This window comes from Abramis brama (assembly GCF_963993115.1).
Source record: "Abramis brama genome assembly, chromosome: 23".
In the NCBI taxonomy this organism is placed as follows: domain Eukaryota; kingdom Metazoa; phylum Chordata; class Actinopteri; order Cypriniformes; family Leuciscidae; genus Abramis; species Abramis brama.
The window spans coordinates 29,047,643-29,075,596 of NC_139985.1; the positions used below are offsets into that span (position 1 = coordinate 29,047,643).

The 27,954-nt window shown below is 37.8% G+C and overlaps 1 protein-coding gene across 2 annotated transcripts; it reads left to right on the plus strand.

Moving 5' to 3' along the window:
* Positions 1–8,808: 8,808 nt before the first annotated feature.
* LOC311074660 (cell adhesion molecule CEACAM8-like) lies at positions 8,809–20,370 on the plus strand. Of its 2 annotated transcripts, none has more exons than XM_084101399.1 (9): positions 8,809–8,907; positions 9,132–9,455; positions 12,172–12,447; positions 12,563–12,817; positions 18,270–18,387; positions 18,734–18,774; positions 19,038–19,057; positions 19,286–19,451; positions 19,613–20,370. In XM_084101399.1, the coding sequence occupies exons 1-9, from the start codon at positions 8,856–8,858 to the stop codon at positions 19,648–19,650; spliced, it is 1,290 nt and encodes a 429-aa protein (XP_083957525.1). In that variant the 5' UTR covers positions 8,809–8,855; the 3' UTR covers positions 19,651–20,370. The 2 variants fall into 2 exon arrangements, with proteins under 2 accessions (XP_083957525.1, XP_083957524.1); XM_084101398.1 differs by having other exon boundaries at positions 8,820–8,907; positions 19,035–19,057; positions 19,613–19,800.
* Positions 20,371–27,954: the final 7,584 nt, after the last annotated feature.

The following is a 27,954-nucleotide window of genomic DNA, read 5'->3' on the forward strand; positions in this document are numbered from 1 at the left end:
CCAACAGAGGTTACAGTGAAACAATACTTGACCAAAACACATGGCAAACATGAAGCCTTAAATACACTAGACAAGGGACACCTGTGAACAATGAAACAATGAACCAATGACAACACAGAACACATGGCAAGAACGGGATCACATGACAGACATGAAACAAAACCAAATCCAGACTGTTTAATGGAATGTTAAAACATACATCTACTCTTCTAGCTGACCAAGACAGCCGAGGTCACTGGGGTTACTTCACCTGTCCTATACATGACCAATTTTAATTCAACTTTTTGATATTCAAATACTAGAGAATAATAATGGAATATTGAATATTGTCTCAACACGAATAAACATGGTTTCTGACTGCAAAAATGTAAAAACCCAATGTTGGGTTTGTCCATATTTGACCCCAGCATTTTTTAGAGTGCTGGGCAACACACAAGTTGAAAGGCATTTGTTTGTGCATAGTAAAACATATCTGCAACATTTATCAAGTTCACAGATAATTGTGGGTGCATTTATTAATCATTGTGATAATAAAATCATAATAAAGTAGGATATACTATGTACAAAAAACCAGATAAACCCAGAATATGAACAATGTGTTTAATTGCACGTTAAGCATTTTCTTCCCATAGAAAACCATTATAAGAATGCTTAATGCAGATTAGAATGTCCCATTATGATGTCGAAATAACGAGTTATGATGTCGAAACAACAAGATATTATGTCGAAATAACAACTTAATATCTCGAAATAACAAGATAACATTTCTTTTTCCTTTTTTTCCTTCACCATGCGGTTCAGGGCTTCCATAGAATACAGCCTGAATATAATTGCTTCCAGAAATTATTTTTTGGGGGTGCTATCGGGGTGCTCTAGTCTTTCTTGGGGGTGCTGAAGCACATGCTAGCCCCTCCCTAGCGCCGCCCATGGACGTAGGTGTAGTGTTGCTGGCTGCAACAGCACAGCTCGCGCTGAAAAGAGACGCAGTGCCAAACGCTGCTCCTCCTGCGTGGACTCCGGCGTCTTGATGTGAGTGAGCATATATTTTTAATCACAATTTATGTTCCTTCCTATTAGGCTAACCCTCTGGGGTCGACAAACTGGATTTTTTTATTTTTTTTGCTGGATTTTTTCACATTGCAGCAAAATATACTTAAAAAAAAACCTTACATTTATGGTCATACAGACTTAAGAAATATGAAAAAATAAACTGTAAAATGTATACTTTTTTTATGTGTTCACTTACAATCGAAACAAAACATTGTACTTTTGTAAAATAAAGAAAATAAACAGGGTGTGCTTTCTGCCTCTCCGTTTCGGTGAACTTTTTTCTGGAGCATGTCTCTAAACTTACACAAAACTCAGTGAATACTAGTCACACAGGCATAAGCAATAAATCGTTATAAACATTTAAGTCTCTGCTATTAAATTTTCTAATTCAAAACGAAAACAAATATTCTCTGTTTATGTAATCTGTATGAAAAGATAGAGATGTCAGTCGTTCTCATGGCAACTCATTATCTGCTAATGTGAACATGACATCTTTCTTTCTGTCACATGTTGTTTTGGCTGTTTCCACTTGCTCTTCCCAGAGCAGCAGAATAATAAAGAAATTATGATATTATTTTTCTTCTGACATCCTGCTTTTTGCATTTATTCCTTTCTTCCTCTTCCTCAGCTCTCTTCAGTGGATCTCCACACCTCTTCATTTGTCACTCCAGTTCCCTCTCTCTCTCTCTCTCTCTGGTCTAATTCTGCTTTAATAAACCAAGCCTTCATTTATCACTGTATTGATGGCTCTGGCAAGCATCCGCCATTAAACAGAGGCTAATGCTCAATGTGTCCATGCTGCCAGGGGTCACCATGTCAAGATCACATAAAGCGTTCTTCATTCATGTACTTCACTATGTAACAATATAGCACTGGATATGCTAATGAATATTAGTAGGGTTTCATTCACTTACTTTGAAGGAGCTATCCAATGCAACCTATCTAGGGACCAAAATGAGTGAGGTCTTTTTACTTTAACCAGCCAAAACACCAAAACAACTGCACAGAAAGTTTTGCATGTGCATTTTTCAATCATTTAACTTTTTCTTTATACACTTCAAAAAGTCTAAAGTACTGTAGCTAACTGACCCTAGTAGTAAACACAACAGAACATTGCAACTTACCAGGAGCTCTGTCTTTGCAAAGTTGAAATGACAGAGCCGTGTATCATCTGCATAGATGTGGTAGAACAGAAGCCATGTACATAAAACAACGGCATGACATGACGCTTACCAACAGAGGTTACAATGAAACAATACAAGACCAAAACACATGGCAAACATGAAGGCTTAAATACACTAGACAAGGGACACCTGTGAACAATGAAACAATGAACCAATGACAACACAGAACACATGGCAGGATCACATGACTAAAATGGGATCACATGACAGACATGAAACAATAGGCTTGTTCGACTTCATGCAGCTCTGTGCAGACCGATCGGCGGCTGACTTGAAGCATGCCGGTTAGAAATTTTGTCCAACTTGATACAGCGGCGACAGCCAGCAGCTTCTCAAGAGCGGCTGCACGAGCAGGGGGGTAATCGAGCTCTCGAATTCCGTACCACCCCCGGGCGCCGCCATTGGCTAACAAGCCATCACCTGCTGTTAGCAATCCATTGACTCCCATTCATTTTGGCGTCACTTTGACAGTGAATAACTTTACATCTGAGGCGTTTAAAGACTCCATTTGCCCATTGTTTATTTCTAAAGAAACACGACAATGTATAAAAGGCTCCATTACCTTGTATCTTACGTTATGGCCCTTTAGAAGCAGTTTTTGTAAAAATAGGCTAACGATTGCGTCATAACCACGCGACTCTCTGGAAATTACCGTATAGACAGGAGGAGAAGCTCGCAGTCAATCGGGGGGACGTGGAGGCATAAAGTCCGATAAAGTCTAGGGAGAAGCCCATAGAGAATCATAAAGTTTCTCCTGCTCTAGCTCATGGACAGCTCCGACTCACGCTCTCCGTCTCTGCAAGATTCGGAAGGGAATGATTCAGATTTCTCTTGGCACAGCTACTAGAAGACTTACAACTGTCAGACAGGCTGCTCACGTCACATCCACGTCGTCAAGCTCAGTTTGAGTCTGCAGTACGCTCAGCCATCAGGAAGTGAGTGCTTCTAATTTGCTTCACTTTTCTCCGTTGAAACCTATGGGGTCGCTGTGTCCAGTTTATATAAGGCTTGTTTGAGATGCGACTTACCTCGCCTGAAATGTATGCGAGAGTAGGCGGCTGCAGTGAGGGAAGGAGTGAAAAAAGCGCAGGCAAGACGGACAGTTCTCTCCTCTCGCAGTGGATCAGACACCTGTGAGATCAAAGATGGATACTGCGGTATTCACGCTCGTGCACAGTGTTGCTAATAAACTGGATGTAATTTAAGTTCTGTTGCTTTTATATGAACACCCATTTAATTACATACCAAAGACGTGTTTATCAATCATTTTTACTTTAATTACAGACATGTTATATATATATGACAGCAATCAAATAACCCATAGATCACACTGTCAGAGAGTTTGGGAATACTAACAATACACATAAAAACATGAGATCAGAGTTTTAAAATCAAACAGTTTAAAAGAGAACAATACAACACGGTTGTTTAAACCAATGAGTATTAAGCAGACAGTATAAGAAGTGGACAGAGCCATCTCATTGGATCTCAATTGAGACAAGTGAAGCCCATTTTTAGCGATTTCTTAGCACTTCCTTTCCTGACGCGCAGACTCAAACCGAGCAAAGCGTTACACGGACCACGTGAGCAACCCGTCTGTCTTCTAGTAGCTGTGCCAAGAGAAATCTGAATCATTCCCTTCCGAATCTTGCAGAGACGGAGAGTGTGAGTAGGAGCTGTCCATGAGCTTGGAGCAGGAGCAACTTTTGCTAGGTATTCTGATTAATTATATTGTCATTTTGCCTCCACGTCCCCCCCCCGATTGCCCGCGAGCTTCTCCTCCCGTCCATACGGTAATCTCTCTACTGTGCGACAGAGAGTCGCGTGGTTATGACGCAATCGTTAGCCTATTTTTACAAAAACTGCTTCTACGGGGCCATAACATAAGCTACAAGGTAATGGAGCATTTTATACATTGTCGTGTTTCTTTAGAAATAAATAATGGACAAATGGAGTCTTCAAACGCCTCAGATGTAAAGTTATTCGCTGTCAAAGTGACGCCAAAATGAATGGGAGTCAATGGGATGCTAACTGCAGGTGAAGTTCTGCTACAAGATGGTGGCACGCGGCCGGCTTCAACTTCCGGTCGACTTCCTTCCCGCCTGGTATTATAAGCTGTGTTGTCAGCAAGTCGTTTCCCATCATGCTTTTGATCAGCGCAGTCGGTGGAGAGCAACTGCGCTCGACTGCAGAATCCGACACGTCTGCCTTGCGCTCGCGAGATATTTTTGACATACGTCAGCATGACAGCAGAGTACGGAGCCCCTAAAGGGACGTGGTTGGTGGAAATTTTTTTAGGTTGGGAGATTTTTTTTAAAAAAAAATCTTTTGCGTTCCCCCGAGAAAATTTGCGTTCCCACGCAAAACCTGTTTTGAGCTCGGACAGACACTTCCTGTTGAAATGTCCCGCTGGCAGTGTTTCAGAGCTCCGTACGTTAATGGATCGTTTCATAGTGTTTGAACTTGGATTCAAATATAAAGAAATGCGGTCAGTGCTTATAAGGAGTTCAGTGAAGTTGGCAATATTCACATAGGCTATTCGAACTTCCCTATTCTTGAGCTAAACGTTGTTAAAACACAAACGACACCTATTTACAATCACAGTAACCTAGACAACGAGCTACAACCCGATTCTCATCAAAACAAGCTTTATAATATAGGCTAAATTGATCTCTATGAGCAGGCGGCTGAGAGACTAGTTCAAAGGGACCGTCTGCAAAGTGCAATATAACCCAAAAACGACTACAGCATCAACTCACAGTCAAATAGTCATTAACTTCAATGTTACAAACTGTAGTGCCACCCAATTCAGTTTACACATCAATGGTGACCCACTGGTCATACTACACTACTTTTGCACATTTTATATTATGAAAAAATTCAATAACTTCACTGTAACACACCAAATTTAGTTCACACATGACACATCACTGCTCTAATGTTGCAACAGTTAGTTAGGGAAGTAATTGCACATAAAAAGTAGGTAAGTAATAATAATAAGTAGGCCTATTCTTTACACAAATGATATTGGTACTGTAGGCTACGCAGCTTTTGCATTATATTTGCTTACTGAATTTGATGGCATTACACTGTACACTGTATGTAAGCCTACACTTCACACAGTGTGAAGTTATTTAATATTTATTTCTAAAAAGGGTGAAGTTATTGCTTTTATTTCATAATAAATAATCATAAAAATTCTGCATTTTTTATATGTAGGCCTAGTATAACCAGCAGGAGAGCAGTGATGTGTGAACTGAATTTGGTAACAATTCTGCACATTTTATATTATTAAACATATTCAGTAGCTTCACTGTGACACACTGTACTGACAGTCCTACAGTGTGTCACAGTGAAGCACAGTGAAGCTATTGAATATGTTTAATAATAGGCTATAAAATGTGCAGAAGGGTTTTGAGATTTGCACTTTACAGACGGCCCCTTATTTGGACTTGTCTCTCATTCGTCTGGTTAGAGAAATTAATATTAGCCTATAAAGCTCGTCTTGATGAGAATTGGGTTGTAGCTCGTTGTCTAGGTTACTGTGATTGTAAATAGGTGTTGTTTGTGTTTTAACAACGTAGTAAGAGATAGTAAATCTCTAAGAGATTACTAAGAGATAGTAAATCTTTTCCTGTTTTTTTTTTTTGTGCGTTCCCGAGATTAGACCTTCCTTAACATAATGCCGAAAACCCGAAGTCTCTAGGTGGTCTGGTTGAGGAGTAGATAGAAGTGCAAGATTGGTGCGCACAGACAGAACAGAAATCATGAGTTAACAATCGCAATTTTGTCCGGTGGAAAATTGCGCTAAAAAGTATATTGTAACAAAGTAAACACATTTTGCAATTATGTAAAAAAGTATAGTAATCAGACAGAGAGACACATAAAGATAGATAGATACCTTTGTAAGATATGTACTCGTCTTCACAAAAACTATGGTTTTTAAACATATTGTGTGGAGAAAATATAGTTTATTCTGGGCAGTATGGCAAGCCAAGGCAAAAAGCAAGATAACTTGTTGGCTATAGCCTACTTGAAAGGAAAACAAATTTGCCAAGTAAAAACAGAGTTTGTGTTGTTGAATCATATTTTTTTTTCTAGTAGGCTATCTTAAAATATAGAGCTCAGATGGACAAACATTAAATGCAAAAAACAGTGTGAATAACAATATCTTAAAATAAACTAGAGAGTGGATACACAGATATGGCCTATTTATGAATGAAATTCATGCATTTATTTGTCATTTAAACTGATGCAAACAGGGAAAGAGAGTAGAAAAGATTTATTATCCTGTCGCCCCCTCTAGTGGACAGCATTAAGTATTACGGCCTTCAATGCTCAGATAACGCAAGTCAATGTATTTTGTAAGTCAATGACTTAAATGTTTATAAAGATATATTGCTTATGCCTGCTGTGTGACTAGTAGGCCTATTCATTGAGTGCCTGCTGTGATGTCTTGGTATGCAGCATCCATTGCATCCAGGAAGGACATTTGGTCCTGTGGACGATGCTCAAAAACCTTCCATCTCCATCTCCAGGCTGAGAAAAACTCCTTAAAGGAGAACTCCGGTCAATATATCTCATTTTTTTGTAAATTTGGAGTGCTGTCAATACAGAGAATAACGACAAAAATCGGTGTTGCCTACACCGTGTTATCCTCTTTTTAAAATTTGCACCCTGTTGACTTCAATGGGGCAAGTTTTAAACCTGCTTTTAGCCTCTTAACATCCTTGATGTGTCATTACAAGTGCCCAGCCAATGTGAGTGATTCCTTCAGAGTGAACACGGTGAATCTGACTGCAGTAGATGTGAAAGATATGAATAAAAGTGATAATAATTCAGCCAGCGCTCATACCTGTATTTACATCCTGTTTTTGGTCGAAGTCCACAGTAATCGATTGTCGAGTTCACGCGCATAGGTTTAGTTACCTATGATCACGCGCGTGAACTCGACAATCGATTACTGTGGACTTCGACCAAAAACAGGATGTAAATACAGGTCTATTAAAATAGACATATTTATGTACCACTAGAGAATTTATAAGCCACTTTATATAAAACTACCACATTCTCTCAACCAAATTCTCAATAGCCTAAACCAATTTGTCAAATAAATCACTCTTTCTGTAAAACATTAAACAAGTTCAGGTAAAACACTGCAAATCTCTAAACACATTCTCACTCATTAAAACAAATTTCGCACTGTGATGCACTTATGTTTCAAAATGCTAAACACAGGCAGGCAAAAGTTTAACACAAACTACAACACAGTTGTCATCGATTACACACAACGACTCAAAATTGTTCACACTTATTTCTAATGATTTGACTAAAACAACTGTAAATAATACAAGTCAGTTCAGAGTGCCAAAATTTACTCAAAATGTTGCACTGAATGTTGATACAATGGATGGAAACAATAAGAGGGAAAGAAGGAAGAGTAAGAGGTGGTGAACAAGGAGGAAGAGGATGAGAAAGAGCAAGTTGTGGAGAATGTTGTCAAGGATCTGACACTCCAGAGGGTTCTTCCCTTTGCCTGGCAAGAGAAGACATTGCTTGCGATGTGGACAAAGTCCTCAGGCCGGACCCAGCATGAAGACATGATGCTGAAGCAGAATCAATCTCTCACTGACCTTGATTTTGCAGTTGCACAACTCTTTTGAGTGTACTGTAACATGCTTTCATTTTTCAACTTTTTCAGTTGTGTCACTGTATTTCCACAGTATGCAAGTGCTGAACATACAGACATTCAATATGCCTACTGTACAATATTCAGTACAATACTATACTTGCAGTACATACTGTATACAATTTATTCACCTTACTACTGTAAGTTGTGATTACTATACTTTTTTTTTAATTGCAAAATGTGTTTACTTTGTTAGAATATACTTTTTTTCTGTAACTGCATGCATTGGATTTTGTGTTTAAGGTTTTGCGAAAGTGAGTGATGGTTTCAACAAATGTGTTTTAGCAATTCAGAAAAACTGTAATGTCATAATCTCGATTTTTAAATTCATAATTTTAAAATTCTAATCTCATAATTTTGATTCAATGTCTTAATTTCGACTTGTCATGATTTCGATTTAGTAAGTAAAAATTCTGACTTTTCAGTTTTATGTCATATTTATGAGTAAATAATTATGTCACAATTTAGATTTTATTTTTCTTATGTGGCGGAAACGTGCTTCCATAAACTTCCCATCTTCCTTATATTTTGTTTGTAAAAGGTTTTTGAGCTTCTGGAATTTATGAGGGTCTGAATAATGTTGGTTGGTTTGTGCCAGTAAGAGGTATAAAAAACCTAGTGAAAATATAGCATTTGTTATATTTAGTAAAACATGTACATACCTTAGACCCACCCAATAGCAAGAGTGAATCAGTAATATAAAATAATTTATTTTAATTGAATAAAGCAATTTAATTTGGATGTTACCTGACTGAAGTGATTCATTTAGCTCTTCCATGATCAAAAATATGACTCCTGTTAATATCCAGCGCTAGGTGGCGCAGTGAGTTCTCTGCATTCTAGAACTGCCGTTTATCATTACTGTAACTGAAAACCAATGTAAATAGTTCAGATGATTTGAGCTGCAGTCTCTGACAGATGAGAGCTCGATCATGATGGTTTCTAATCCTTTGTACTGGACGCTGTGGATTGTGTTGTGTTTTGGTGAGACTTATAACTTAAAACCGTGTATTGAATATCTGTATAAAATAACTAGTTATTTTTATTTATGAGGTAATTGCAGAAAAATGTCTGCCTTCTACTGAAATTGTTCTACAAATAAAAAATTCACTACAGTAGTTGTAGTAGTTAACTGCAGAACAAACACATTTTAGTATACATTTAGTGCGATTTTAACTTTCTTTTCATTTCTTTCTTTCATAAAACAGGACAATATTTCGGTCAAAATCTGCAGTTTCCTGAGCCAGCTAATGGAGCAGTGGGAGAAAGCGTGGTGCTCGCCCCTGATAACCCACCCTCCTTCACATCCATTCTTGTAACTCAATGGGATTTTTCTTCAACTAATATAATTACAGTAGTGGCTGGTGTAACTACAGTAAACGCCACATATAAAGACAGAGTCCGTTTTGACAACAACACACTCGCACTGGAGCTGCAGAATCTGAGACTGGGTGATTCTGGAATATACAGACTGACTCTAACACTTCATACTGGAGAAAGACTTACAGGAGAAACTTCACTACAAGTGTTCGGTGAGTGTGTTGCTAAACTAGGTTCAGCTTTTAAGCATAAATATATTGGTCTAAAAGATGATGATATGAACCGAATTTAATGAATATGTGAAAAGGATCTTTACATTATTTTGAGTTATAAAAGTAAAAAAAACAGCATTTATTTAAAATAGAAATATTTTGTACCAAAATACACTACTAATATGCTTATTTATTATCAATGTTGGAAATTCACATTAGCCTAGGGTATTAAATGTGTCAGGGATGTATTTGACCAGGCCAATGGGGCCAATGCTCAGGGGCCCTTGACCAGGGGCCAGGGAGGCTTTATGTTTCAAGGCACAGTCATCCAGAGCATTAGAAAAGGCCCATAAAAAAGGGTTATTTGTGCTTAAATATGTGCGCCCCATGGTCAACAAGACCCCTCCAACAGGACCATCAGACTTTGAACACTATTTTATCAGGAGTAAAACTGTTGAAATTAAAATGATGCCGCAACTGAAGGAAAGTATTAATTTGTGAAAAATATCCATTTAGATCAAAAATGTTTATGTGTAATTCACTGTTTAGGTCTTCATAGGTTTGTAATAATTCAAATGTTTTATTAAAATTGTCATAGATATGAGCTTGAAGTTTTAGGTATTGGACAAGATTTTATAAACAATAAAACAATATTGCCTAAAAGGTATTTAAAATTAGATTATAACACATTTCTAAGACATTTTAGTGTGATTTCCATAATAATTTTAAGTTTAAATACTATGTGTGGTTTTAATAATTTAAAATGATAATAATAATTAAAAAATCCCTGGGACACAAGAGTGCCCAAATTAACACCTTACATGTCTAGATTACAGAAACAATCTTATTATTTTACACATCCACATTTTTGTTTAATTTACATGTTACATTGACAAAATAGACTATGTAGGCTAGTGCAGGAAGGATTTTGGCCCACTCCTCCACACAGATCTTCTCTAGATCAGTCAGGTTTCTGGGCTGTCGCTGAGAAACACGGAGTTTGAGCTCCCTCCAAATATTCTCTATTGGGTTTAGGTCTGGAGACTGGCTAGGCCACGCCAGAACCTTGATATGCTTCTTACAGAGCCACTCCTTGGTTATCCTGGCTGTGTGCTTCGGGTCTTCAATGCTCTAACTGAGGGAAGGAGGTTGTTCCCCAAAATCTCGCAATACATGGCCCCGGTCATCCTCTCCTTAATACAGTGCAGTCGCCCTGTCCCATGTGCAGAAAAACACCCCCAAAGCATGATGCTACCACCCCCATGCTTCACAGTAGGGATGGTGTTCTTGGGATGGTACTCATCATTCTTCTTCCTCCAAACACGTTTAGTGGAATTATGACCAAAAAGTTCTATTTTGGTCTCATCTGACCACATGACTTTCTCCCATGACTCCTCTGGATCATCCAAATGGTCATTGGCAAACTTAAGACGGGCCTTGACATGTGCTGGTTTAAGCAGGGGAACCTTCCGTGCCATGCATGATTTCAAACCATGACGTCTTAGTGTATTACCAACAGTAACCTTGGAAACGGTGGTCCCAGCTCTTTTCAGGTCATTGACCAGCTCCTCCCGTGTAGTTCTGGGCTGATTTCTCACCTTTCTTAGGATCATTGAGACCCCACGAGGTGAGATCTTGCATGGAGCCCCAGTCCGAGGGAGATTGACAGTCATGTTTAGCTTCTTCCATTTTCTAATGATTGCTCCAACAGTGAACCTTTTTTCACCAAGCTGCTTGGCAATTTCCCCGTAGCCCTTTCCAGCCTTGTGGAGGTGTACAATTTTGTCTCTAGTGTCTTTGGACAGCTCTTTGGTCTTGGCCATGTTAGTAGTTGGATTCTTACTGATTGTATGGGGTGGACAGGTGTCTTTATGCAGCTAACGACCTCAAACAGGTGCATCTAATTTAGGATAATAAATGGAGTGGAGGTGGACATTTTAAAGGCAGACTAACAGGTCTTTGAGGGTCAGAATTCTAGCTGATAGACAGGTGTTCAAATACTTATTTGCAGCTGTATCATACAAATAAATAGTTAAAAAATCATATATTGTGATTTCTGGATTTTTTTTTTTAGATTATGTCTCTCACAGTGGACATGCACCTACGATGACAATTTCAGACCCCTCCATGATTTCCAAGTGGGAGAACTTGCAAAATAGCAGGGTGTTCAAATACTTATTTTCCTCACTGTATATATATATGCGCCTTTTTTTTTTTTTACATTTGAGCCCCTGCCCCTGAGGAACTCTCTCAACGTCCCTGCACAGCAATTCATTTCAGTTAATGTTAAATTCAATTTACATATTTAAAAACTAAAATTGTATTTGCTAACATAAGTTAATGCAGTGCACTAACTTGAACAAACAACAAACAGCTGTATTTAAACTAATGTTAACAAAGATTAATAAATACTGTAAAAAATGTATTGCTCATTGTTAGTTCATGTTAATTAATATATTAACTAATGTTAATAAATGAGACCTTATTGTAAAGTGTTACCGTTATTTTAGTACTTCAATTTAAACTAAACGAAAATGAGAAATATTGCCTATGCATCAAGTTAAAATAATTTCTGTTAATGTTTATTGTTTATTCAAGTATTGAAAATGTTATTTATGCTTTTAGTTTTAGATTTTAATTAGCAATAAGTGCTCACTAAACGTGAAAGACTAATTTTAGATCCAGTGTATTTGTTCTTTCTCTCTTGTTTACACAGAAAAAATATCTGATGTCAGGTTTATTGGTCCAGAAGAATCATTAATAGAGGGCGACTCATCTGCTAACATCACATCTGAGGGAACTGGCAGCATCACCTCTGTGCAGTGGATGAAAGATAACAGTCCTCTGTCTCCTAGCAACCACATCATCTTCTCATCTGATAACAGATCAGTGTCCATCAGTCCAGTGCAGAGATCAGACAATGGGGAATATCAGTGTACTTATAGAAACCCTGTCAGCTCTGAGACGGCAAAACACAGCCTGATCATCAACTGTGAGTGTTAAACATTTAAACATCAAGTTGACTTGAGCTCAAACCTAATGAAATATAGACATACTTCAGTGCTCAGTTTGACCCTCTGACAGTGAGTCTCTTGTGTTTGTTCTAGATGGACCAGAAGATGTTTCTATTGAAGGCCCGAAAGTGGTGGATTTAGGGGTTCGAGTGTCTCTGTCTTGCTCTGCAAATTCTAAACCTTCTGCCTCATTCAGCTGGAGGTTTAATGGAACAGACACCAGTGTGACCACAGACACTTTCACCATAGAGGAGACTGGCTTCATACACAGTGGAGATTACGAATGCACTGCCTCGAATAGTGTCACGAAGAGAAGTGCCTCACAAAGACATGCTTTGCTAGTTAAAGGTAAGCAGTTAAAACTAACCTGAAACTTGTAAACATATGATAAGCAATGCCCTCACTTTAATGTACCACTTAATTTACCACTTTTTAAAAAATGTTTAAAATAAAAACTATGTAGCGGCCCTTCAGCTTTGAAGAAAAGAAACAGAGTTTTCAACGGGTGCCTTCGATATAAATATTAATTATTTTCTTTTTTTCTCAATTCTTTGTTGCAAATGTTCTCCATGCATCACAACACTGTTTACACATTGACTTCATAGCACCATAACAATTGCATCACAGCATGGTGGCACCGTAAAACTACAAAGAAAACATAAAAGAAACAATACATAAATATCAAAGCAAAATAAACTCAAACAACATTCACAATATAAACAAACAAGCAAACAAACATTCACTACACATTTAACATTGTTCAAATTAATCAACAAATGGTACCAAAGAAATACATAGAAAACAAACTAACATACCTCGCTCTGCTTGCCAAAGGGATACTAAAGCTTAAAGCTTGAACCATTTTCTCAAGCTTGTTAGCTCAAGAACAAACGTGAAATACTCTTGCTCTGTTTCCTTTCCCTTATATGCAATAAATGTATTTCGCCATCTAGTGGTGACGCCAAGCAAAACAAATTAAAGGGGAAGGCCATTACACTCCCACCAATCATGTTATGATAAATTAACAAAACAAACCCATACAAATATCATACATGATTTCAACCTTCAATGACCCTTTTCAACATAACACACAACAAAATACAAAAAATAAATTTTAAACCTTGTGTTTAACCTAATTGTCTAATGCACGAATCACTATCAATGAATCATTCGCTTTCAAGTAGAACCACTAATTTTTGAATTGGTCGCTCAATGATTGAAGGTTTAGAGTGATGCCCTAACTTAGTCTTTAGTTTTCATTCTCCTGTTTGAACTTTAACTCGTCGGACTAAGCCATCGTTCCCTTGAATGACCTCAACTACTCTACCTAACTGCCACTGGTTCCTTGGCAGCATGTCCTCTTTGATGATGACTATGACATTAATTTCAAGATTACGTCGAGGTACGTGCCACTTCTGTCTTGTGGAAATATTCAGGAAATACTCCCTTTTCCAACGACTCCAGAACTGTTCAATTAAGTACTGGACTCTGCGCCACCTTTTTGTAGCATACATGTCTTCCTTCAGAAAGTTCCCAGGAGGAGGAAGAACGATCTTAGATTTCATTAGGATAAGATGGTTTGGTGTTATGGGTTCCAGTGACTTGGGGTCATTTATTCCATAGTTAATGGTCGACTGTTAACGATAGCCATCGCTTCGTAAAACAATGTTCTAAGAGAAGAGTCATCAAGTCTGCCTGAGCACTGAGAAAGCGTGGCATTCAGCACATTTCGCACAGTCCTGATTTGGCGTTCCCAGACACCACCAGAGTGACTAGCTGAAGCAGCATTAAAGACAAACTCACACTGATTTTCAGCAAGAAATGCCTCCAGTGTCTTTGCGTCACATTCTTTAAGAGCTTCTCGGAGTTCATTTCTAGCTCCTACAAAATCGATGCCACAATCACAATAAAGTTGACGTACAGCTCCACGGAGGCTTAGGAAACATCTTAGAGCATTAATGAACATGTCTGTTGACAAATCTTCCAACATTTCGATATGGACAGCTCGAGAAGAAAGGCAAGTAAAGAGAAGACCATATCTTTTATACTCCTTTCGACCCTTCTTTATGATAAACGGGCCAAAACAGTCCATACCAGTGTAACAGAAAGGGGCAGAGACTTCAATCCGTTCTTTAGGAAGCTCAGCCATTTGCTGCTCTTCTACTGGCCGTCTTAGCTTCCTACATTGTACACATTTGTAAATCAATTTAGCTACTGATCTACTGCCACCGATAACCCAAAACCCATTTGCTCTGAGTTCCATGAGTGTTTGATACCTCCCTTGATGACAGATTTTGGCATGGTAATATGTCAAAATAAGTTTGGTGATGTGGCTGTCTTTTGGCAAAATCACTGGATGCTTGAACTCTTCACTAAGAGACGACTGTTTCAACCTTCCTCCAACTCGAAAAAGACCACTTTTCAAAATAGGATCGAGATGAAAAAGTGCACTTGATTTCTGAAGAAACTTCCCTCCTTGAATTGGTCTTATCTCTTGGGAAAAAGCCTGTTGTTGAACGAGCTTGATAACAACCTCAGATGCCTTTTCTTGTTCTTCCACAGTCACAATGTCTTGATGCCAGCCTTTTTATTCTAGCAATCACATTAAAGGGATAGTTCACCCAAAAATGAAAATTCTGTCATCATTTACTCACCCTCAAGTTGTTCCAAACCTGTATGCGTTTCTTTGTTCTGCTGAACACAAAGGAAGATATTTGGAAGAATGTTTGTAATCAACAGATCTCGGTCCCCATTGACTTCCATAGTAGGAAAAAAATATACTATGGTAGTCAATGGGGACCGAGATCTGTTTGGTTAACCACTGATGTGTTTTTGTGATTTCCCTGATTAGCTGCACACGATTTGCAACAAACACATGAAACCTTCTGGCTTCGTTGTTGACATAGGACAACCTGCGAGTCAGTCCAAAAGAACTCCTGATCAATCTTCAGTTCCAGTTCAGCCTTTAACATAACACTCATTCTGGCTGAAACTACAGCCGCAGTCTCGGAATGCTTTTGATCTTTGTAGGTGCAACTCGAGCTTTGGCCATTACGAGACTAAAGTGTACTTCATCTTTGTCATTCTTGAACCTAAGATAGGAACATGCGCCATACCCCAGGTTACTTGCATAAGAGAAATGGTGCAGTTCTGTCCAGACAATGTTACTAAAAGATGGCGGATGATAGCATCTTTGAATGCTGAAATCTTTCAGGTCCTGAAAACTACTTTTCCACTCCTCCCACCGTAGGAATAAGTCATCAGGAAGAGGATCGTCCCATCCAATATTTCTACGGCACAACTGCACTTTCCTTTCAAAAGGAAAGGAGCAACAAACCCAATAGGGTCGAACAAGGAAGCAACAATTGACAAAATACCCCGACGTGTTACAGGCTGGTCTTTCAGTTTGATGTCAAAACTGAATGTATCATCTTTCGTAGACCACTGAATGCCAAGAACGTATCCTGTTATTTCAGGAGTCAGGTTAAGAGGTTTAGTAGTTATTGCCCACTCTGTGGAATTCACACAATGAAGAACTTCATTCTCATTTGAATTAAACTTATGGAGGCGTAACCCTCCATGCTTGCACAGAGTTTGAGCTTTGACAATCAACTCCTTCGCTTCCTCGATCAATGGGACAGAAATCAAGCCGTCATCAACATAAAAGTTCTTCTTCACGAATGACGAAGCTGTGGGATACTCAGACTTATACTGCTCTGCAAGGTATGTAAGGCCAAAGTTGGCACATCCAGGAGATGAAGCGGCGCCGAAAAGGTGTACAGTCATTCTATATTCTTGGGGTTCTCTTTCCAAATCTCCATTTTCCCACCATAAGAATCTCAAGTAGTTTCTATTATCGGGGGGAACATGAAATTGATGGAACATCTTTTCGATATCACATGTCGCAGCAACAGCTTCCTTCCTGAACCGGCAAAGTACTCCCACTAAAGAATTGATCAAGTCTGGACCAGTGAGAAGAGTGTCATTAAGAGAAATGCCACAAAATTTTGCAGAGCAATCAAATACCACCCTCAACTTGTCTGGCTTGTGAGGGTGGTAAACGCCATGATGGGGTATATACCACACTGTTCCTTCATCAGATGTAACAGGAGCTGCATCTCCCTTGCTGAACATTTCTTCCATGAAGGCCTTATAATGATCACAATACTGTTGATTTGACTTCAGCTTCTTCTTCAAGTGCTGCAAACGTACCATAGCAAGCTTCTTGTTATTAGGTAGTGAAGGAGGACTGATGCTCTTGAAAGGAAGGGCAGTTAAAAATGTCCATCTTCTTTATGTTTGATGTTGTCACTAAGAAGACGTATAAAACGGACGTCTTCCTGGGACACATATTTATCCTCATTACCCTTCTCATTGAAGTCTGACTCTAATACCTTTAAGACATCATTAGCTGATGGAACTGACAATTCTTTAACTGAAACTCGATGAATGAAACTTTGACTTCCTTGTCTGTCCAGGTGGGGATTACAAAGGCCAATGATACTCCAACCCAGCTCTGTTTTCTGTGCAAAAGGCTCATTTTCAGTGCCGATTATGACCTCTAAGGGAGCTAATGCTGAAGGACAATCATATCCAATTAACAATCCTATATCACAGCTCTGGAGTGGTGGCAACTCATTAGCAATGTGCTTGAGGTGAGGCCATTGGAACGCAGTCTTTCTAGTTGGAATATAAGCTTTATCCACAGGAATAAAGTCACAAGTATAGGCTTGCTGTACTTTAATACATTTCCCACCTTGGAGTCCTCGAACTCGCAGGCCACTAACCTTATTACTTGGGGTGACTGTATCTGTGGTCGTCATAGTACTAAGTCTCAGCTTCACTGCTTGACTACTTACTTGGAGCTCATCAAGAAAATCTTTTAAGATAAAAGTCGAATCACTCTGTGTGTCAACTAAAGCGTAAGTGAGAATCTCATTTTGTGGCTCATCCACTGTTGAAATAAAAACAGGAACAATGCTAGAGGTAGCAGAAGCACGTTGTGTTACTGTATGAGACATAACCTTTTGAACTTCTTGATTTGTGTGCACTTCTGTAGGAGTGAACACCGTTCTTGATACATTCACAGGCCCTTTGATTTTATCTTCATGCAAGCAAGTTGGATGGCGAAAGCTACATGTGCCACAAATATGGCGTCTTTTGCAGTCTTTGGAAATATGCCCCTTTCTCAGACATCCAAAACAGATATGATTCTCACGAATAAAAGACCTTTTGTCATCCATGGGCTTTTCTGCAAAAATAGGACATTTAGAGATACTATGCGTTTCACTCTTACATGGTGATATCATCTTTAATTCTATTCGTGTTGAATCTTTAACTTGAGCGTTTGTGTTGAAAGCTCTGGCTCTTTTGGGAAATCTTTCATCTGAAACCTTAGAACTCAGTAGAAGTGGAGAAGTGAATGGATTGCAAGCTATTTTGGACTCCTTCTGCAAGTACTCTGCAAATCGTTTAAAACTTGTATAATCGCCAGTCATGTCTAACTCTTCAACCACAATTTTGCTCCATTTACGTACAATCCACTCAGGTAATTTCTTGAGTAGTTTATAGTTTTCCTCAGAGTCATTCAAAAAAGTTCTAAGGTTTCAGATGAGAGATTTCCCAAAAGAGCCAGAGCTTTCAACACAAACGCTCAAGTTAAAGATTAAATAAATTGGCTGCTGTTTTAGCTGGTGTTTTAAATTACTTAAATTACAATTTTACAATTACATTTTTGATGAAGGATAAAGTATTGTGTGCAGCACATTAATGTCTGTTATTTCTTGTGTCTTTACTATAGTAGGTGGTGGAGGAGCTGGAGGAGGAGGGCTGACAACAGGAGCGATAGTTAGGATTGTCATTAGTGTTTTAGTGGCAGTTGCAGGCATTTGTTTATATTTAATAAAATCCAAGAAAATGTGAGTAATTTTAAAATCACATCACAGCTTTAACACATTTATTTTAATGAATTTTGTCAGTGAGTGTCTTTGTCACAACTTGTGTCTTGGTCATTAATAATCTTTGTAAATCAAAGTCCTAATGATCAAAATCCCATTTTTATATGGTGCTATACCATATCAAGTACAGTCATTACAGTCATTTTCCCTTAAAACATGTTAATATTTTAGTGGTATTTCATGCATAATAACAAAATCACAATGGTCTCAGTGGAAACTATAACTGTCATATGCTGCCTTTTTGTGAGACAGAAATGTGGTAAAGAAAAACAACTTTTAACAAACTGTATTTATCTTTACACTACAGCCGAAAAATAAATGACCAACAAAAAGGACAAGCAAGTGGAGGTATGTTTGTTATTTATTCTTCATAATACCAACATCCCAGACAGCAACAAAGTGTCGGCCCCGTTCCGGGCTAGATCTGGCACATGTGGATTCAACGTGTACCATATGCAGGACGGATCTGGCCAGACACTATATGTTGCTGTCTGGGATGAGTATGATCTGATTGAAACAGCACAACTGTCTTCCCCAGTTGTAACAAGATTGACTGATAATGACCTGTAAAAGATTTCAGTATCAAACTCACTGAGTGTTTCTTTCAGCAGCACAAAACATACAGGAGCTTGTGAGTGACTTTCCGTTTTTGTTTTCTACTCAGCACAACACTTTTTTTTACCTTTTATTGACAAATATTCAGTCATTATGATTGGCATTACCACTGTTTAATAGTGGGCTTTATGTTTCAGTATTTAAATATCAGCAACATACTTTTACTTCATGTGACATCATCATTGTATATGACATTGTAATGTAAGAAAAACGAATTCATTTGTTTTTAATTTGCTGTTTGTAGCACTATGAAAGAACCCTTGATTTCCAGATGACTAGTGGAGATGGAAATATGAGTGAAAGGAGTATATATGTGAATCACTGTGAAACTGATGAGTATGAAAATAATGACAATGAAAATGTAAAACATGGGTTTTCAAACACACCAAGGGCTTCTACACCTCCACCAGGTGAGCAGTTTCATAATATTTATATCCATTCTGTCTCATTTTATACTTCATATGTGTGCTTTGGCTACATCACAAAATAAGAGCTATTTATTCTGTCCTGCAGTTGCAGACATTCAGGAAATCATTAGATTCTTTTATTTTATTATATTTGTTACATTCAGGTATCAAACACTCTTCCTGTGAGCCAGCGAGGACATGAAGACACTGAAACATCTACTGTATACTGCAGTGTTGTATCTTCCTGCATACTACACATTTCACACAGTTTCTATTGTTACATGTGTATAGAGAATTTGTATTAAAATGTTTATTTGCGGGTCCATGTGAAATCTGACCACACAAAACGCAGACAGCAGATGTAACACTTCTTTACAAAGTATTTAGGCTAGTTTGATAATATTTTCATTTACCAATTGTGGATTTTTAATAGATAAAATAGTAAACTGTATATTAAACTAACCATGTTTCTAACATCTAATGTTACTTCTCTTTTTAGGCCTAACATGATAACACTTTGAAACACAATGTACTGTGTTTTTGGATGTTGTATTTTTGCCATACCCCTTTGACTTTGGTTGTGTGAGTGTATAGATAACACGTTTGGGAATTGAAACTAGACAGATGACTAAATTTGAACCTTCTGATTAACAATGAAGTAATCATTAAAACAAAGTTTGCTTTACCTGGTAACAGAAGGGTTTCTGTATGAAAACCAATCAAATTGTGGGGAAATTATGTAATGCAGCGTGACATTTTTGCCATACCTCCTTATTCTATAAAAACTGCTGTATTCGTGTTAGCTGGTGGGATTCTCAATGAAATTTGTCTGAGATCCTCCGGCCTCGCTTCTTCTTGGGGGAGATTCTCTGAGAACTGCTCGGGAAGATCTCCTGGCCATGATTAAAGTATTTAAGGGACATTTGCTGTGGTCTGTTTGTCAATTATTCCTGCGCAGGAAGTAAGCTAGTTACGGGAACAGGTATTAGTATCTAGCCGACGTCAATGTGTAGACGCGCTAGTATAAATATTATAGACCCAGGTAGGCTTAGGTCAGATGAGATAGGACTTAGTTAGGTTTAGGGAAAAATCTACGACACAATATAATAAGAATGTGGTTCATTCAGCTTTAACACATTCCACTATCATAAAATCCATTTAGATTTTCGCCCAACATCAGTGTAGAAACTGTAACAAACATGCACATGATCACAATCCTGCTATGTGTAAATTATCGGCAATATTTGAGCAGTCTGTACTTAATATTCATTTGAATGTTTTCACTATTCCAGTTCATTCTGATTTCTTCTGCAAATGTGTTTGTCAAATGTTTTATATGCTAATATTTATCTACTGTTGATCACAGTTTTTAAATTGCTTACACAAGTGGTACTTGAGTAAAACCATTTACTCATGTACACATAATTTGTTCACTTAGAAATCAAAACTCATTGTTTTGAGAAAGAAATAATTTATTTTTTACCCCCTGCTTTTCTGTTTATAGTGTAAATATACATAATTTGATCACTTAGAAATCAAAACTCAGTGTTCTGAGAAACATACATTTCCCACCCTATTGCATCTCTGTTTTGTAAATATATAATGAAATGCAAGTCATCCTAATTTCTATAGTGCTTGACAATACAGTTCGTTTCAAAGCAGTTTCACAATAGTAACAAATTCAAATTCAACTGAAAAGCAACCAAAAGTGTCATTATTTAGCTCAAGTCAGTTGATTCAGTTCAGTTACAGTAAATAACTGTAAAATACAACAATTGTGCATACATACTGTTATGACAAACTACTGTGCACTTCACTGCACACTGAACAAGCAGAAGACACAAGATAGTAGTGTTTTACATTTTTAACATCTGTATGTAGTTTGACGTGTATGTGACTAATCAATTTATGGTTTGTGTGTAGTTACTATGCAAAAAGAAGTGTTTGTTTTTGCAAGAGATGTGTGTCGTTTTGCATGTTGTGTGCATGTTTTATGATTTTGTGTAGAGTTTCAAAAAATGGAGCCAGTTTCAGAAACTGTGTGTAAGCAATTTAAAAAACACTAAAACTGTCTCAGAATTCATAAGAAAAAGTCATACTCATTCTTTTGTGCACTAGGCAAATAAAAGACCTTTAGACCTGAACACAACATTACTTGGAAAAGAAACAAGTAAGCAATTTTTTATTGCTTTCGTTTATATGGGAGTATATAAATGCTTTCTGGAGTTTGCAGAAAGTTCTAATGATTAAGGGCATGGTTGATCTTCTGAGGTTTGGTTGAATCACTCATTTCCATGCCTCTATGATGAGGCCCACCACGACCACCTCTCAGAAGGGGTGCTTGTCCCCTGCTATTCCTTTAACCACCACATATTCCTTGTATTCCACCTCCCACTCCTGGCTCCATGTTTTTGCCGCGTTATGTGGGATACCACTTACTTTATACGTGCATCACAATGTGAAATCAACCATCAGTAATGAGTTGCCAGTAACCAAAAAAGTAATTACAGGAGGCATGGTCTGGAAAAGTGGTACACGGGACCATAGAAACCGTGTCTGATAAAGAATGACGATTACATTTTTCATCCATACATAATGTAGTCCAACTGGGTCATGTTCTATGGTAATTGGTGTCAATTGATCAATATCCTGAAACTTTCATGATCTAAACATGGAATTTTGTTAGTCAGTTTCCATAAAAACTATGCATCAAGAGTTATGCAGTTACTTATCATTTTGAACAGTTGTATCAATTGATAGTTAAACCATTGTAATGAAATGAATACATCTCATCTCAGATGTAATGTGTGAGTTGCAATTTTGAAATGGTAATACTTTGATGTTAAAGGGATAGTTCACCCAAAAATGAAAATTAGCCCATGTAACAGAAAAACTTTAAGACTCACTTTTCATGTTGAGGTCCTATTATGTATCTTGTGACTGCTTTCGTAGACAGACCATAGAGATGACCTAAAAGAATATCAGTTTAAATACTTTAATGTAGAAGGAGTGTCATGTAATTTTCTTATGCTGTATTTGTTCATTAATTACAGTCCCTGTTTGACCGTGCTCAAAGAGTGGTCTTCATCTAAAAACTGTACAGAGAAACAAGATGTAAACGGTGTCATCTGGGGAAAAATCATTTACAATCAAGATTACAAACTTTTCAATAGATCAGAAGAGAGGGTTTCTGTATTATGTATTCATTACTGCTAAATGTCTCTTTTCTTATACACCGTACATACTTTTGTAGTAGATTGTGCACTCGTAATTGTTGCATAAAGCGTATGCCTGAATTGTATCCATAGCCTTCACAAGGGCAGGTAACCTTAGTCCTCAAATGTGATTGCGTTGCAATAATGTGGTACAGTCCCTCTAATAAATCTGACAGAATCTATTTACATATTGTAAAATGTTTATTACAAATTATGGGAGGATCTGGGAGTGTTTTGTTAATGTCAACTTAAACTATTTTTTTGTATTAATTTGTTTTTTTTGCATAAAGAACTACATCTTCAGCTCTTGGATGTTAAATAATTTGAAATGTAGGTTTGTCAAAAGAAAAATATCATATTATCATGGTTTAGTTGTATTTTAAAACACTGCTTTTTCCTAAAAACATTGTGTCAGACGTATTTGGTAGTGTAGGATTGAAAATAATCCAAGATATTTTAAATGAACAAAGATATTTGCTTTACTGTTTCCACCCCCTCTTTCTATCACAAGGACCATTTGGAGATCCTAAAGGCACAGGGGTTTCTGATAGTGATCAAAGCCTGTAGGCCAATATGTTTGTACTTTGGGGGTCAATGAATTGTCACACCTTTAGTATGGTGGGGGAAGTGTAATTATCTGATTGGTCAGTTTGAATGTCTCACATCTGGGTTATAGTCACATGGTCAGGGAAAGGATAAAAGAAGATTGAAACTGTTGCTCTGACTCTTTGATGCTCTGGCTCTCTTCTTCTCTGGGTCCCTTTCTTGGGGCTCTCTCTCTTTACCTCCTCCTTCCTCTCTCTCTCTCTCTCTCAGGTAACATTTTTCATATATGCTGGGTACAATTAATAATATAAGTTATCATCATCTCATACATCTATTTTGTAACTATTTTAAGTGTAACCATAACCATATTTTGTCATTAAACCTTTTCAATTACAACTAATGTGCTAACTAGTTTTGAATTGGTATTGACTTTGAAGTGCTACCTATTGCAATACAATATCGTCACTCTCTATAGCAACGCTCTCCCACATATTAAGCTATTGTATATTACTACATATATATTGGGGTTTTTTTGTTTTTTTTTATGTGTGTCTCACACACATTTTTATGTAATTTTAAGGCATATTGTTTCTGCCTTTCCTGCTCTAACTTGTAAAGCACTTTGGGTCAACTGTCGTTCGTTTAAATGTGCTATACAAATAAAATGACTTGACTTGACTTGACTTGAAACTGCGCTTATTTCCGTCGTTGGTATAAGTGGCAGTGGGTGGAATAGACAAGAAATGTGCAGTTTTCTACCATCTTGCTAATAACGTTTCTTTAGTCATCCGGCAGTCTTGCAGCTTGAACCACTGCAGGAATCCACCCTTACAGTAGCATAATTCTCTTGTTTCATCGTGTATTAACTTAACGCTGTCATTGTGTGAGGAACTGTTTGGAGTATTGCAGCACCTATTTCTTAAAAACATTGCATCATATTTCTTAAAAACATTGCATCAGACATCATATTGTTTACTTTATACTTACTAGGAAATGAATTGAACCTTTGTTGAAATAAGAACAACATTTTCACATTTTATAAAAGAAAAAGTACTACCAATTAATGGCATTGTGTCAGAACACAAGAAGTATGAAGAAATGCTTTTAAATTTTGGGGGGAACATTGGAAAACTATTGTGTCATTTAGCTTAATCTTTGATTTTTAAGGGAAATTAAATATTCTCATAAGCCCCATTGACCCCGGAAGTCACGAGTTGAAGACCTCTGATGTGTAGATTCACTCAGTTGAAAAATGCTGTTTTCTATTTTACACATCGGAAATTAAGGACTAACTTGTTGAGTCTTTAACACCCTCCAAAATCGAGGGGGTCAAGGGCATGTGTCCATGTGTGCTATAGAATCATCAGCTCTCCCCAAAGTTCATGCAGTCAACAGAAAACCTGTTGCATCAACAAATGGTAACTTTTTAAAATTCAACATATATTTTGAGTAGATAACCAATAGATTTCTTTAAAAAAAAAACAACACCACTGTGACAAACTTTGACAACATGTTTCATGTCGCATGGACAAAAATACTGCTTGAATATTTTTGTATAACTAAGATCTAAGACGACTAAGCACAGTTTTTGCTTTAAAATTGTAACGTTTTTGAACGGTGTTTAGTAAAAATAATAATTTAGGTTAAATTTAAGCAAAATCATTTCTATATCATAATCATATCTATATCAAAATCATAACTCATAAATCATAACAAAATCTATATCAAGTCTTCAACATGGATAATAATAATAATAATAATAAGTTTCCTAATTGCATGTTATATAATACATTTTAAACATAAATGTCAGTGTCCGGTGTACACATGTATTTTTTTCTTAATCCTTTGCAGTAAGTTGTGATGTGTGAGCTTGAACTTCTGTAGTTTCTCAATTATGAGTTATCTGCACAAACAAAGCATAAAGAGCACACATATAGGGTGCTTTTCAGTCAGAGGGTTGCATCCTGAGGCTGTGTCCTTCTTAGACCAGTCCTTCTGAGGCTTCTAGATTCTTCCTCAGCATTGAATGCTAGAATGAGACGGTCTAGTAAGTCCTCAGTCATGGCATAAAAATACTATTCCAAAAAATTGTTTTGGAAAAATCGATATGACTTTCTATTAATGCAATATAGTGCATGAGAATTGCATGGCAACCAACCATCAGAGTTCTTAAACCCTGCTCCTGGAGACCACTGTCCTGCAAAGTTTATTTCCAACTGTGATGTTTTGTAATCCTGAAGAGTAGCGGGGTAGGTTTTAGCAGGGTCAAGTGACTAGACAAGTGACAAGTTTGTTGCAAATTTTTACGTGTTCTTTTGCATGTAGATGCGCACATTCTGGTCGTGTTCAGCATAGATATCATATATAAACGCTAGATGTCTTATGGCGCAGTCACTTCCGGCATCACCGTTCGGCCATCTTGTCACAGGCAGGCTTAATGTAAAGTGAGTGATCAGCACGCACACAAATCCTCTTATCTCGCTGAAATCTTGACGGATTTACAAACGGTTTGGTTTCTTACAAACGTTATAACGTGGCTATAATTCCGAATGCTTGAACATGTATGTTATAATTATTCATATGTATGCAGTGTCATAACTACATCTCTGACGTTTATAACAAACCAAACCGTTTGAAAATCGGTAGAAAATTGAGCAAGTTATGGTTATTTAAAAGTACATGCACCATTAAACGAGTGAGCGAGCTGTCTGTGGCATGATGGCCGCCACGTGCGGACGTCGACCTCCATTGGCCAGCAGCGCGCACATCTAGCGTTCAGGCGTCAGTTGTCGTCGCGTTACTTTAGTAACGTTCTAACGTTACGTGTAAAGACCAGGGTTCAAATTATGATTTCATCTTTGTGGGGGTCTCTTTAAAAAAAAAAGTAGCCTATGAGCAGGCGCGGTGTAGCTTACTAATGTAAGTAAATAAAAATGTTTAATAAAAAAGCGTTGCTAACACAATTCAATTTAAATAGTACATTTGGTTTAATTTGTTGTTTAATGAGGTCTAATATATGTTGTTAGTGGTGAGAATTTTCACGTGAATAAATAAATAGATCCGACCAATTTATGTGTGTACTTGAGAGGTCTAGTGGTAGAACTTTGAGCCCGATCTCATGAAAGTGCGCATCTATAGCTCGAATGAAAATATCTTGTATCATTTATACGCCAAAACGAGTTTTTGCGTACATATGATACGCAGTTTTCGCGTGCATATGATACGCACTTTATGGCATGTAATATGCACGCCCTCCTCACCCCTAATCCTACCCAAGGGGTTTGCAGTGCGTATCATTTGAACGCAAAAACTCGTTTTGGCGTATAAATAATACGAGAAATATCATTCGTGCTATAGATACGCACTTTCATGAGATTGTGTTGGAACTTTTGCCAAGCGTGTCAGAGGTTCTGAGTTCTAATCCGCACTCGTATAGGTTTTTTTTCTTTCTTTTTTTCTCATCAAATCCGATTATGTTTATCAGTGGTTGTATATCAAGCAAGGACACTTTTGTGTGCATTTTGTTTTGTAATTTCACCGGAACGAATAGAGAGTTTCCACAACGGATTGAAGCGCAAGTCCGAGTGAAGACTGTGCGCGAGCCACAAGAGTAGCCTACACACTATCCGCGCCATTGATCGCAGCGGCAACGAGCACTTTGATCACTTTATTTAAAAAACAACACATTTCAGCGCTAGATCGCCTCTTATTTAACAAACAAACTAAATGAATGATCTGCTAGTTAACTTAAGATGTTTTATTTATTTGTATTGGTATATTAGTGCCGCGAGATGTTTCAAAAGTGGTGGGGACAATATCGACCTTAGCAAAAAGTGGTGGGGACAATATCGACCTTAGCAAAAAGTGGTGGGGACATGTCCCACCCGCAAATTACGCCTATGTTAAAATAACACTTGCCTGATGGGTTATTATGCTACTGCTAGATCGGGCGTTGACGTTACTTCTGTGAGTTGAGAAAAGTCAGTAAAAGTCCTGGCAGAAAGCGAAGCATGTAGTGTGATGATGATCCGAGATCCCGCGAGATCCATGTGTTTGGCATCTTGACCTATCTTTTAAGTCACGCTACAGTTACTGTAGTCTTAAGGAAATAGTGCTTTATTTGTAATTTAAAATAATGGGGCTAATGATTTTTAGAGACCCCCACAGGTGTATAATTTTACTGCTTTCATGGGAGCTCATCCTCTCTCTATGGGAGCTCAGCTCCCACTGGCTCCCACGTAATTCGAACCATGGTAAAGACGCACAGTTTTACCAGAGAATGTCTAATAAGGGGAGAACTTCCACTCTCAGTACACTTCCGGCTTCTGAACTGGTTGCAGTTCCACTCTGATTCCATATGAGGGCGCTCACAGGACGAGTGCAGAATGAATGGAGGTCTATGGCGCTATACCCCTCAAAATCCACTTTTCTCAGGATATAATTTTTTGTCTTGTAATATGTTGTATTCGAAAGGAGATGCAAAGAAATTACACATTGCTGGGTGTTAGATTTTTTAGAGTCACTTATTTGCTTTAAAAAGTCTTTTAAAGTGTCAATGACGTCATACACATCGTACGACCAGAGATACTGCTTTACGGCAATCCTTCAGTCACTTTGGTGCTTTCGCGCTCTGCACTTTCTTTTCACTCGAGGCATCGACAACACAGCTGACACAGGTAAACACACGTGCTAGAAGAGTTTTTGTTTTGTTTGTTTCTGGTCCCGCTTCGGATTAGTGTTGTCAA